This window comes from Neopsephotus bourkii, unplaced genomic scaffold (assembly GCF_033783945.1).
Source record: "Neopsephotus bourkii isolate Nb327-2 ecotype Australia unplaced genomic scaffold, CSIRO-AGI_Nbou_v1 NB_481, whole genome shotgun sequence".
NCBI lineage: Eukaryota > Metazoa > Chordata > Aves > Psittaciformes > Psittacidae > Neopsephotus > Neopsephotus bourkii.
This window is the reverse complement of record NW_026900982.1, coordinates 1022043-1035361: the sequence shown is the minus strand read 5'-3', so window position 1 is coordinate 1035361 and position 13319 is coordinate 1022043. Positions and strand designations below refer to the sequence as shown.

General features: G+C 46.7%; 1 protein-coding gene across 4 annotated transcripts in view; it reads right to left on the bottom strand.

The window, feature by feature from the left end:
* ASXL2 (ASXL transcriptional regulator 2) overlaps window positions 1-4366 on the bottom strand; it is a 104920-nt gene extending 100554 nt beyond the window's left edge. Inside the window, exon 1 of one of the 4 annotated variants that reach the window (XM_061350223.1) lies at window positions 4115-4366. Coding sequence is in view for 2 of the 4 variants with exons in the window: in XM_061350217.1 (XP_061206201.1) it covers window positions 4115-4171 (57 nt within the window). In the remaining 2 variants the exon portion in view is untranslated. Of the gene's footprint in view, window positions 1-752; window positions 843-4114 lie in introns of those variants that run through there. The other 3 variants (XM_061350220.1, XM_061350217.1, XM_061350218.1) reach the window with 3 other exon arrangements.
* Between the last annotated feature and the right edge of the window lie 8953 nt (window positions 4367-13319).

The window sequence follows — 13319 nt, the reverse complement described above, 5'->3', positions numbered from 1 at the left end:
CTTCTACTAGAAAAAGGCTGCTTAACGCCCAGTCCAACCAGGCCTTGAACACTGCCAGGGATGGAGCATAAATGTAAGACAGACAGCCTTAATGAAGACAGCTTGCAATAACATACCATTTGTTTCCCTAACAAACAAGGCTTCTATTTGACTTCACCTTTTGACCTTACTACATCATCTTCTGTTTGACACAGCAGATGGGACTGAAACACCAGATCAGATCTCATGTTCAGTGCTATCAGTTTCAGAGGCAGCATATCTTTTCATTTTAGTTCTTCAGTTGACACAAGGGATGCAAAAAAACCCCTACAGCAAGAAAGCAGCAGAGCTCACATCACAAGAGCTACACAGCAACTGTCAGCACCATGACAGGACTCGTCCTTGGACATCCACATATTCAGAGATGAACACTGCCAACATGCTTAAACTCAATCTGCTTTCCCAAGTGAATTCTCACGCTGGATTTCCACCCTCCAGAGCCCAGAAAGTCAATTTGACCCAACAGGAAATCAGCATGCAGGAAAAAAAACACCGCTGCTGCAGCACCCTCTCACAAAGACTGTGGTTTGTGTTCCTAGATGGCCCAGCCAAGGAGCATTTATGGTGCCCATCTCCAGCCCACGTTCACACAACCCCTCTGCCTCAGTGGTCAGAGGCTTTACAGCAGAAAATTATTCAGTGAGGTCACACATGGGGAACTTCCCATGAAAAACAAACTCAAACATCTTCAAATTTGGCACATGACAACATACACCTTCCTCCACAAAAACAAAGCACAAAGGCATCCTGTCTGTGGGTTTTGTCCAGCAGCAGGACTTCTCATCTGGATCTCAACAGGCCACTAATGCACCACAACAGCCCCTCCACTGCTGTACTTCCTCACATCAGAGGATGATACATGGAGCATTCAGCTGTGCTCAGGTCCCTTTCTGCTTTGGAAAGCTGTATCACAAGGACTGTGTTAGATATCAGCAAGAGAAAGAGCAACAACTCTGAGGTTAGCAGTCAAAAGAAATCATAGAATCAAAGAATTGTTTAGGCAGGAAGGGACATCAAAGCTTATCCAGTTCCAGCTCCTCCTGCCATGGGCAGGGACACCTTCCACTAGACCAGGTTGCTGCAAGCCCCGTCCAACCTGGCCCTGAACACCGCCAGGGATGGGGCAGCCTGTGCCAGCACCTCGCCACCCTCACAGGGAACAACCTCTTCCAAGTGTCTAATCTCCAGGCTCCAGGTTCTAAGACTCCAGCAAGACCTTAAAGCAGTCTTCCACTGCCAAAAGGAGCTGACAAGAAAGCTGGAGAGGGGCTTTTGGGAAAAGCCTGTAGAGACGAGACAAGGGGGAATGGATTTAAACTGACAGAGGGGAGAGACTGAGATGAGCCATTAGGAAGAAGCTCTTCCCTGTGAGTGTGGTGAGGCCCTGGCACAGGTTGCCCAGAGAAGCTGTGGCTGCCCCATCCCTGGCAGTGTTCAAGGCCAGGTTGGACAGACCTTGGGAGCAACCTGGTCCAGTGGAAGGTGTCCCTGCCCATGGCAAGGGGTTGGAATTGGATGAGCTTTAAAGGTTCCTTCCAAACCAAACCATTCCATGATATGTAGTGTATTTATCTTAAAATTGCGTACTATTATCTTAAACTTGCACTATATAGCATTAGTTTCTTACATTTTAATGAAGCTTTTTACTTCAACTGCAGGGACACCCAGCCGTTGTCCCAGGAAAAGTCACAAGTTAACAGTGATCTGCAGCTGCAAATTTACTGAATGAGCCAGGAAATAAGAAAAAGGTTGTTTATCAACAGTAACTTCCTCCCTGAGCAGGCTGCCCACACGGGGCACCCTTTCCTTACTTCACACTGCAATTCTGCTCCAAAAAATAGTCTTTTATATCTAAGGGCCAGCATAACTTGAGTTGCACTGAAACCACTTCATCCATATACTTACCAAGGTCCTGCTATCAAACAGGAAGGCCATGCTTTTGTTGCTTACCACCCTGTGTCCAGCTAACAGTGAACTGCTACAACAGATTAAGCTAATTCAAGTAGATGGTGCTCTCCCCTCCCCATGTTACCATCACCTCCCTTGTGCTGGAGGACCTCTAACCTCAAATACCTGGTTAGGGCAAGACTAAACTGGCACAAAGGCAGAACAGCACCATCCTAGCAACAATGGTTTTGGGCTGGTTTAGCTCCCTGAATTACATACACTGACCAGCACTGAGATGATAGAACAAGCGAGGAGGCAGAGGAGGGACAGAACTGCCACAGAAACATAAGCTGTGATAACCTCACACTGCTGCTGAGGGACCACCAAAGGGTGGTTTGTCAGGACACACTGCCATTCAAGCCCGCAGCCCCAAGCCCCTTTCCACTGCAGCTCCATGCTGACCTGCAATTGCCAGGGCTCACTCCACCCTGCAGTGAGCCAGGTCAGAGCTCAGTGAGCAAACTAACCCTGCAGAAAGAGCATAGATATGCAACACTACACTGAAGACCTTCCTCAAACCTGGGGAAAGTTTTATGCTACCTTTCAGGAGCAGAAAAGTAAGTCACCAGAGAGCTGCCATGTTTCTTAATGCGGTTTTATAATACCCTACAAACTTGAACCACCAGCAGCTGAGAAGCCAACACGAGCACACAAGCCAGGGCAAGAATCAAAAAACATTATTTCAAAACAAAAATGCAGAGAAACTTTTTGAAGATTGGAGTTGGAGTTTGACCAGAATATTTTAACATTCCCGCTGAATACACAAATAGAAACATTTGCCAAAGCTGAGGTTTTAGCAAGCATTTACTTATCCTCTCCTAGTTTGAGCAGTCTCTGTCATCAGCCTGGGTATGCAACCCAGGGAAGTGTGTAACCTTCAGTTTTGATAGTTTTCAGTGCAGCTTTTCTAAATAGGTGTTTTAGCCTTTAAGTGGATTCTGGAACAGATCAGTGGATGAACAGCAGTACACACAGCCTGGTCCCACAATACACCCTTGGCTGGAATTCTTCCACTCTTTCAGAATAAATTGTTAAAAATTATACACATTAATACATACAGAGAAGTATGAAAGTATTCACCAGTGGGATAGTAGTTTATATTCTTAGAATAGCTCACCACATTGTCTCTCCTGAAAGAGCACCAGCTATTTTGATGCCTTTCAAACTGTAAAAACAAGGTCCAAATAAATTCCTATTTATTAAAATAGTGCTTGCAAGTCTCAGCCACAGATGTCTATTTACATTTACTTTCTAGCCAGACTTTCCAAGTCCTGTTTTAACAGATACCTCTCTCCAAATGGTTATGATAGAACCTGAACTTCTCCCCCCCCTCCATTACGCAGCTTTGAATCCACACTGTAAATACATATCTCACAGAAATCTATGCTGTATTTTCACAGTTTAACACTTTTACTCAGCTCCTGCAAGTTGCACTTGTTTAGTTTCCTCTCCTGTACTTGTCCCACTACTCAACTTCCCTTTTCTTTTATCTACTCCATAACATGCCTGTCCCGCACAGAAAGTATGGTAAATCCATCTTGAAAGCAGCACAGTAACAACGACTGTCAGGCTGGGAAACTATAAGATAAAAGTTACAGACTTGGGCTTTGCAACTCGCTACCTGACCAGAGGCAATTAGCTCCTACTGCAACAAGTTGTACTGCATGAAAAACATTGACACATCGGGAAGGCTTAAAAAAACCCAATGTGCGTGACAGTGTTACTTACATCCTCATTAATTCCCGCGTTTTGCAAATGCAAAAAGGCAATGCCTCCCCACCACCACCCTGGAGTTTCCCATACAAATTTGTACCTACAAGTATTAAGCAACCAGAGAACAGGTCAAAATCAAAACCTGCCCATACAAGTGCGCGGCGCTGTAAGGAAGCCGCAGCCAGAGCAGGGAATGCCGACAGCCCGCACCTCACAGACCCTCGCCCCAAGCCAGCAGCCCGCAGCGTACATACCCCACGGCCAAGACGGCCCTGACCTCCCCGAGCTGGGCCGGACGCGACGGGAGCAGCCGTCCCCCGTCAGGAGGTAGTCTGCACCATAGCCCAGAGCGTCCGGGAGGCCCGTGACCCGCCCCAGTATCCTCCGGCCCCCCCGCACCGCAGGCCCCACGTACCGTCCGGGCGGCCTCTGCCCAGGTCCTGCCCTTCTTCCTGCGGCCCTTCTCCCTCATGTCGGACGCGACAGGGCGCAGCTGACTCTGAGGTACCCGGGGTGCTCCGTCCGTGGGGGAGGCCGGGGGTCAGGCGGAAGCAGACGAAGCGACCCTAGGTGCGAACAACCCCCACCACAGCAACCCCTACACCCACCGCCACCTCTGCTGCCATATTGGGCTTCTACTGTAAAGGGCCCCGGTCATGTGACCCTGCCCGCGTGACTCCACCTACTGTACGGACCGGCGGGCGGAGAGCCCCGCCCTCCCCGCTCAGACTCGCGCATGCGCAATTCCCTCCCCTCCGCGCCTGCCAAAGGGCGCGGCCGCCCCCCGCTGCGGCCCCGCCCCTCCCAGCTGCGCGCGCGGCACCTCTAGGTGTCATCATGGCGGCGGGGTCGGGTGGTCCTCCTCGCCTTTACCCTGAGCGGTTGCGAGGTCGGCCCCGGGTGATGTCCACCGCTACTAGGAACGGTCTCTGGCTCCCCACTCCCCCCCGCCATCAGCGGTTACCGAGCGTACCCCGTCTACACATGCACCTCACAGCCGGACATCCCCTGGTTCTAGCCGAGTCCCGCACAGGGACACCTGCACTGAGAGCTGCTGGCTCCATCCGCTGGCACCAACCTGCCTCCACGCAGCGGTGGTGAACCAGCACCCAATGTGTCACCTCACCCTGTAACCATCCATTCACGTGGCTGCTAGCTTGTGCTGCAGATCCTTTTGCTCCCTCCTGCAGCCCAGCTCATCACCACCTCCCTCACCAACACTATTGCGGGCTCCCATCCCTTCCACCTCCTGCCATGGCAGCTGTCCTGGCTGTTGGCTGTTCTGCAGTGCTGTGCCATACATTCCCAATCCCCTTTGTAGCACACCATCCCACCTCCCCACCTCATCCTCTGGAGTTGCCATCCATCTTTTCTCGACCAGGAACACCCAGGTGAGCCTCCCATCTGGACCATCATTCTGTTTCCATCTTCTCTCCTGTTGAAGGAGGGATATCGCTGACTGGGTAGAAAAAACTAATTATCACAGTGTTTGAAAGCCTGTTACCTACCTGCAGAGGGTGTATGTCTGTGCACCATCTCTCAAATGGATTCTCTTCCCTATTATGGTTTAATAAAAAAAATGAGCCACTTCTCACAGTGTGCAGCATCGTATGTTCCTGTTTCTATGGGAAGAGAATGTGGAAAATTGTAGTATGTGTCTGTGTGGGAAAGCCACCGTCAGGGAACACTGTGCCAGGGACAAAAGAAAGTTCAGGCCTGTGCTTCTATACCTTAATTCTTGCAGCACCCTCACTGGGCTGCAGGGTTGTGTACAACAAGTAGACCACAAAGCCAAGCAGATTAACAGGCATAAATACATGGCATAAATGGTCATACAGGAGAATGCTGGTCTGAGCATCAAAGGAAAGGAAGAAGTTCTCATTCTGAACTGGTCTTTGGAGAAAAAAACACTCTTTGGTCCCTTCCAACTCAAATCATTCTAGGATTCTATGAATTTGTGGTGAGATCGCACAAGCAGCTCATACTCAACCATCTGACCTTTTCCTCTGGGCTTCTCTTGTTCCCAGGTACCTGGTGAGATGCCTTCATCATCTCTTGTGGCTGAGTATTGTTAACCATAACTGAGCTTGCCAGGGAAATAAAGGGGATGGTACTAGTGTGCACTCTGCTGACTGGCCATACTTCACTCCAGCTTCTTCAATAGCAGCTTCTAGAACTTAAAAAAGAAAAATTGCACATTTTGGGTAACATAAAAACCAATCATTCATCCAATCAGCTAAGGAAATATTTGTGGTATAAAATAATCACGTCTCAATTCATCTTACGGATATGAGCCATCATGTTCTTCCACATAGGATTTACATTAGCCTGGAGTTCTGAATCTTGAGTTACCATCTGAAGGTCATTTAATTTTCACATTGGACATCAGACAAGCTGGAAGATATGAATCACTGGCTTTTTCACTCACCTGTGACATGGACACAGCAGCAAGCAGTCCTGTCTGATGGCAACTGACTGCAGGAAAGGCCAGAGTAGGAACATAAACATTTTCTGCAAAATTTTACATGAAACATGAAGTTTTTGAGAGGATGGGGGGGAGGGACATTTACCTCAGATATGTAAATATAATTAAAAAAACTATTTTAATTTTGTGATTTGATGATCCTGTGCATTTCTCTCATTTCAAATCAGGTCCATAAAGTTCACATGATCTTCCTTTTGTCCTAATCATTTCTTGTGATGGAACAAATCTGCATTTTTCAAATACCAGTACAGACTCCATTAGGCATCAAAATTCCTTTCAGAATCTACTCTTTCTGCTCGTAAGTCACAAAAGCCAGACTCCCACAGCTGTTGTGTACCACATTCCCCACACTGTTCCTTGCAAAGTATAAAATCAAGGATCAGTTTGTATACTGCCTTCTTTACATCCCACACACACTAGCACCTAATGATACATAAGGGACAAAGCAAAGCAGGAAGGCTCCTTCAGCCTCATATCCAAGTTGGGAACGTATCTCCAGGAAGAGATGCCGCTGAGGAGCTCAAGCAGCCACATTGCACTCTGGAGCCTGGAAGCTCATCTTCCAAAGTAAAAATAAACACAGATGACTCACCAAGGCATATATTTTATTATTACTACTACATCTACTGTACCACAGCTTCCTTGTTCAGAGGAGCATATAAAGCACAGAAAGCCAAGGCACATCAAGTTTTAGAAGTAAAGCTGTTATGAGGAGGTAAAGTAGATATAAACAAAACCAAAACCCCCAAACAAGCCTCTTGGTCAGCAAGTGGAGAGGAAATTTGCTGCCCAGGCAGCCTCGGTGCATCATTAGGGCAGCAGCTCTCCAGAAAGCATCCACAGCTGCTTAGAGGACCTTGTGCTCCACTGCCTGCACGAAGTGTCTGTTCACAACTGATACCAAGTGCTGTTGATAGGAAAATGGGTCTGCTTTCCAAATGCTTCCAGTGAGGCTTGAGTAAAACTGCCTGAGCCTTTCCTGGGGAAAATAACATGCTCGAGAGGCTTTCTTAAGAGTGAAGACTTCCCTCTCACTCTTCCCACACAAAAGAGATTAACACAAGCATTTACAGGGGAAAAAAGACAAACCAACCCAACCAAACAAAGAAGAGGGCTAGAAGGAACAGTGCATTGATGCAAATTGGAGTCTAATTCTGTTCCCAAGGTATCTTGGTGGGGACACATCATCTCAACAGCACAACACGTTCTAGCACTCACCATTCCTCTTTTGTACCCCATTAACAACTGGCTACAAGGGTTTAGGGAAAAGCACCATTTTTAGCCCTTGCAAGAAAATCCACCTTGTCCACCCAGGTAAATACTGACAGCCACAGCTGCGTCTGGAAGGAAATCATTGTTTTCAGCCAGTCAAGAGCCTCCTTTGCTTTAGTCTAATCCTCAAAACATGCTCAGAATCCCCAAATCTGCCAGTCTAGCAAACTCTATTCTAAATAATTCTGTTTCTGTTTGCTCCCACCCGAAGATCAGTATCACGTTTCCCTGGTAGTCCATTAGAGCATCAGGCAGCATATACAGGATGGCAGGAAGCCCAGTTTAACGCTGCATTTCAGAGAACTGAGATGTTATTTTGGCTTCTTTTACCTAGAAAGCTGGTGCTCTGCAGGATGGCTGGTGTGCCCTGGGCAGCACAGCGATACCCACAGCCTGTTCCAGGAACAGCTACACCAATCACCCAACTTGCTTTTCTTCTAATATATTGTTGGACTTCCACCTGATTTCAGTGTCACGCACATGGGGTTACCTGTTACAAAAGCCCACTCCAATGGCAGTCATTAATAACTTCCCATACAATGCTTTCATCTGGAAGTTTGACTTGCCCTGGATTTGCACCGGTGCCAAGCTGAGTGTAAATCACTATCAGATCAAGATCTCGCCTTTTTAGAGAAAGGTGTTATGCCAGCATGGTTAGCTGTGAAAGCTACCAACAGACAACAAAAAAACAGTAACCTCATAAAAAATAAGGCTAAAATGTATTATTTCTTAAGTTCTAAGTTATGCTTTGGGCATTTTTCGTAGGAATCATAGGACAGTTTGGATTGGAAGGGACCTTAAAGCCCATCCAGTTCCAACCCCTGCCATGAGCAGGGACACCTTCCACCAGACCAGGTTGCTCCAAGCCCTGTCCAACCTGGCCTTGAACACTGTCAGGGACGGGGCAGCCACAGCTTCTCTGGGCAACCTGTGCCAGGGCCTCACCACACTCACAGACAAGAACTTCCGCCTAAGATCCCATCTCAATCTCCTCTCTGTCAAGTTAAAGCCATTCCCCCTTGTCCTGTCCCTACAGGCCCTTGTCAAAAGCCCCTCTCCAGATTTCTTGTTGCCCCTTTAGGCACTGGAAGCTGCTCTAAGGTCTCCCTGGAGCCTCCTCTTCTCCAGGCTGAACAAGCCCAGCTCTCTCAGCCTGTCTCCATAGCAGAAGTGCTCCAGGCCTCAGAGCATCTTCATGACCTCCTCTGGACTTGCTGCAATAGTCCATGTCTTTCTTGTGCCGAGGTCCCTAGAGCTGGAAACTGTTTAAACCCTGTTTCTAAACTCAGGTTCAGGTAGTGAGCTGGTTGCAGGTTGATACTTTCAACCAGGAAAAAAACCACATGCAAATGCCAGATTGCTGAGCTAAAACAATGAGCAGATGGTCTTTCTAAAGGAGGAGGGAGATGGAACTACAGCTTTACAGTAATTATTTTAAGTTCTGAAAGTGATACAAAAACCAGGAAGGCAAATCTTTGTGCAAATCAATGAATGCAACCTTGAATGAAAACAAGAAATATAACATGGACATTTCACAAAAAAGTGCTGTATTGTCTTCTTGATTATTATTATCCATTGGCAGGATGCTTGGGTTGCTGGGAATGCAGATACCTGACTTAGGGCTGTGCAGAGCAGGACTTCTTTGGTCAGGCAAAGCATTAGCCCCATGTGATCCAAGCAGACCTGTTGCAGAATCAGCTCAGAAATCTCCACATGCTCCTCAGCAGCTGTGTTACTAAATCTGATATAAGTGTGATTGGATGCACCACGTAGCTTCAGTGCATGTACTGCTTCTGGCCTTGAGATGACACTTTATGTTTTCCAGATAATTAAATGGTAGGGATTATGGTGCAGTGGCAATCAAACTCAGTATTTTGGAGCCTGTTTCACAGCAGAAGTCATAGCTGTATTACATATGTAGAAGTGGTATTTAGTGGTGGACTTGGCAGTGCTGGATTAACAGTTGGACTTGATCTTAGAGGTCTTCTCCAACCTAAATGATTCTGGGATTCTGTTTCTACTTTGAATTTTTCACTATTCATGTCCTTAGCTTCTGTTACTTCTGATGGTGAAGAACTGATTGTTCTTACTAGGCTCAATGAAAGACTTCTGGCAGCATTCCTCTGTTAGTTGGTGATGAGAGTGAGGATGACTTCTTACCGATGTGAGGTACCTCTGCACCCGTCACAGACACAGCTGTACCAGCAAAACACACTTCTTGCTTCAGGAAGCCAGTGTTTCTGTCTCAGGAACTGCAGTCTGCAGGTGGTGGGGATATGTAGCCCTTATCCTTGCCCGTGGCCCTACCCATACACATGGCTGTAAACCACTTTGAGAGAGGCTCATCAGGACTCTGAAATACTGTTGTGAACACAGCCCGCATGCCATCTGTATCAGGGTAGGGCAAAAGACAAGCTCCTGTTGCGTGGACCTTCCTCACCACATCTGGTTTGCTCAGAGAATCCCGGACTACAGTGTAGGCATGAGTGACCAGCTCTGGTGCTGCCTTCAGAGCATCCCAGTCCAGTGCCCAAACTCAGCCCAGAGAGATTTTTGTAGGTCACAGTCCCCTGGCAGTATCCCTAAGGCTCCTTTGCCACTTCTTTCCGATAGATTCCCCTCCTGTGCTAGGGGACTAGGAGGTGAGAGGCTGGGGAAGCTCTGGTGTCCTCAGTCCATCATCACTCCTGAAACTTGCACTACTGGTAGAGTTGCCAGGAAAAAGAAACACAAAGCCAACAACAGAAGCTTTTCATTTTCCATCAGTTGTTCTGCCTCAGCAGAAACAGAGAGGCATTTTCTGTCTCCTTATGGAGGGTATCTTCCTACTATGAGCAGCCTTAGAAGGCAGTTAGAGGCTCTTCTTGGCTTCATCCTTTCCTGGAGATATAGGCCAAAAAAAAAAGAGATGGTTCCCTTTGAAGGAAAGACTTTGTTTAATGCTGATAAGGAAGAGTTTGTTAATTCGGCTTTGAACTTGGAAGCTATTTTACAAACTTCTGGGCTCCTCCTTTTACCTTGCATACATCTTAGCATATCTCCATTATTCACAAAAGTCCCTATACCTTTCCCTGCCTCTTGAATGCACCAGGAGCTTCTAAAGACATTGTGCCATTGATGAGTGGTTAACTACAAATAGGCCCATCCCTTTGGTACTTCACTCCTCTGAAGCAACAATCTGAAGTGCCAACAAGGGTGCAAATGAGGATCCAGCCCTCCTACCCCCCATCAACTATGCCCAGGTATTCAGAAAAAGAAGTTTCAGGAGATTAACTGTCCTGGCAATCTGCTGCCTTGAACAGCTGGGTACCAGGGCTCCCCAGCCTGAGGGTACATCATAAAATCCTACAGGACTCCCACTCCAAACCCATCTTTGACCTCTTTTCAGGAACTCTTCCTATAATGCCTGTTTCAGGTGAAAATAGTTTTATCCCAAGAAGTTACAGAATTATTGTCCCTTTATTTCAGGAGAAAAAAAAAAACAGTCCTACTGCAGTCCATTTCCTGCTACAGCAGTGAACAGCAGTTGGAGATTGATTCTGGCCACAGGGAGGCTGACCTTCTCTGTTTAGAAATTCAAGGGCAGAATGGTGACACAACCTGGGGCACAGGAGGAGACATATGAGAAGAAACACAAAAGGAAGAAGCAAAGAAAACACATGGAAGGTAATACTGCTGGGGACACAGCTGGCACACCCTCTTGGAAGGTAGCACTTTATGCCCAAGGAGTACCTCTGTCAGGCCTGTGGCATGTGGATAAGCTGCACCAGAGCAGGGACACCCCAAAGGCACTGCAGCTCCCACACTAGAGCAGGGAAGGTACAAGAAGCAAGGAGCAGAAGAAGAAAAGAGTAAGAAGCAAGGAGTGGTAGACAGAAACTATCAAGCAGTGACCCCAAAGTCCTGCATTGCCTATTGCCTCACCAAAGAGTGAGTGCAGTGCGTGGTGAAAAGATGGGGAGTTTGGATGAGCAGAGAGAAAAGCCTGCCACAGAGGGAGATAAAGAATCTCCCTACATGTTTGTTGAACTGCTTGTCTTGTAACCAGTAATAAAAAGTTTGTTAGTTGACAACAAGTTAAACAAACTGAAATTCCCTTAGTTGAGACTGTTTTGCGCATGACAACCTATTGACCTGCAAGATGTCTGCTCCCTCTTTAGGGATTTGTCTTCCTTTCAGTCTGTGGCTGACACAACATCCTGTGATTTTGCCTGTTCTCAGTGTCCGGGTTTTTCACAAAAGCCATGTAATTAACTGCAACCTAAGAAAGGGGGATTGATTATTCCTGTAAGGCAAGACAATAGACTAGCAAAACACGCTCACAAGACTGTCCACTAGATGCTTTGGGAGGACCCTATACCTCCTGAATGCTGTGGCATTCTGTGTTAATGTATAGAAATTCATTTTCTTCCTTCAAATAAGTCTTTCTAGCTGCTATCCTGGATTCATCCTTGGGCAGGACTTCGCTACTGCAGTTGTTCCATGCTTGTTTGAAATCATGACTCAGTCAGATGTGCGCCTAGGGATGGGACCAATCAATAAGCCCCTATGATCAAAGAAGGCTGAGGGGTGGAGTGCAAGGGCTAATGAAGGAAGGAAGGAGAGGCAGCCTATTGCAAATAAACCTGAACTGACCTGAACACAAAGGGCACTGGGGGGCAGCCTTTGTTTTGGGTCAACTGGCTGTATCAGCTGAGCAGATCAAGTGGTTGTGTAAATGTTTGTAATCAAAAGGGTTTGAATGCTTCCCTGAGTTAGCCAGACCAACAACAGCAGGATGGATCCATGGCTCAGTCCCACAGAGAGTATAAAATCTGGATAATAAGCAACAAGAGAGCATGGGCCCCTTGGCAGGGATTAGAGATGGTAACGGCCATGATTGTGAGTATTTAATGGAGACTGGTAGTGGGAATCACGTTCATGTTGTGACTCATTGGTATACTGCAATTGCTGTTTTCTACTAGCTGTCATTTGAGCTTGCATTGTGATTTCAGATCATTGCTGTACCACTCTGTTTAATCAAAATCACATGTAACATCAAATATCTTCAAATAAGAGAATTTGGTTTTAAACATTAAACCTACCATATATGGGATACCTGTAAGATCCTATCAAGAGAGTGTAAGGCTCTGACAAGCTATAAGTGAAAAAGGTGGCTTGGGAGTCCTGAGTCATTGAACTGCCTATAACTATGTGATTCCTCATGGGAGACTTTACCTGATCTCCACAAGTTGTGGTCAATGGCTTGATGTCCAAGTGGAGATCAGTGATGAACGGTGCTACTCAGGAGTTAGTGTTGGGACAGGCGCTGTTCAACATCTTTTTTGGTGACATGGACAGTGGGATTGAGTGTGCTGCAGCAAGTTTGCTGATGACACCAAGCTGTGTGTCTGAATCTCATGAAGTTCAACACGACTAAGTTTAAAGTCCTGCATTTGGGTCAGAGCAATTGCAAGCACTTTAAGGTCCCTTACAACCCAAACTATTCCATGAGTCTATGCTTCTATAAATTTCACTCTGTTTAGTATAATGTCATTTAATAATCACATTCTCCTTCAGACAATCACAGCTGTCTTTGCCAAGTGCAAGTGCAGAACTAACTATGCAATGGAATGACTTTTGTTGTGCTTCCACGATCTGAAATGACCATGAATGTGCTTTAACACTTGGGTGTGAGTTCATTTCTGATGGTATAAAAGCTCAGAGCTGGTGATCTCACCTGTGATACAAGATGCACCAGCATCCTTGAAAACGGGCACTGTTGAGAGCAGGTCTGGCGTTTCACTCATGCACAAAAGATTGGCATCTGCGATAAGAAACAATAAGATCACTTTATTCTGTTTCCACAAAAAGGATGTAAACT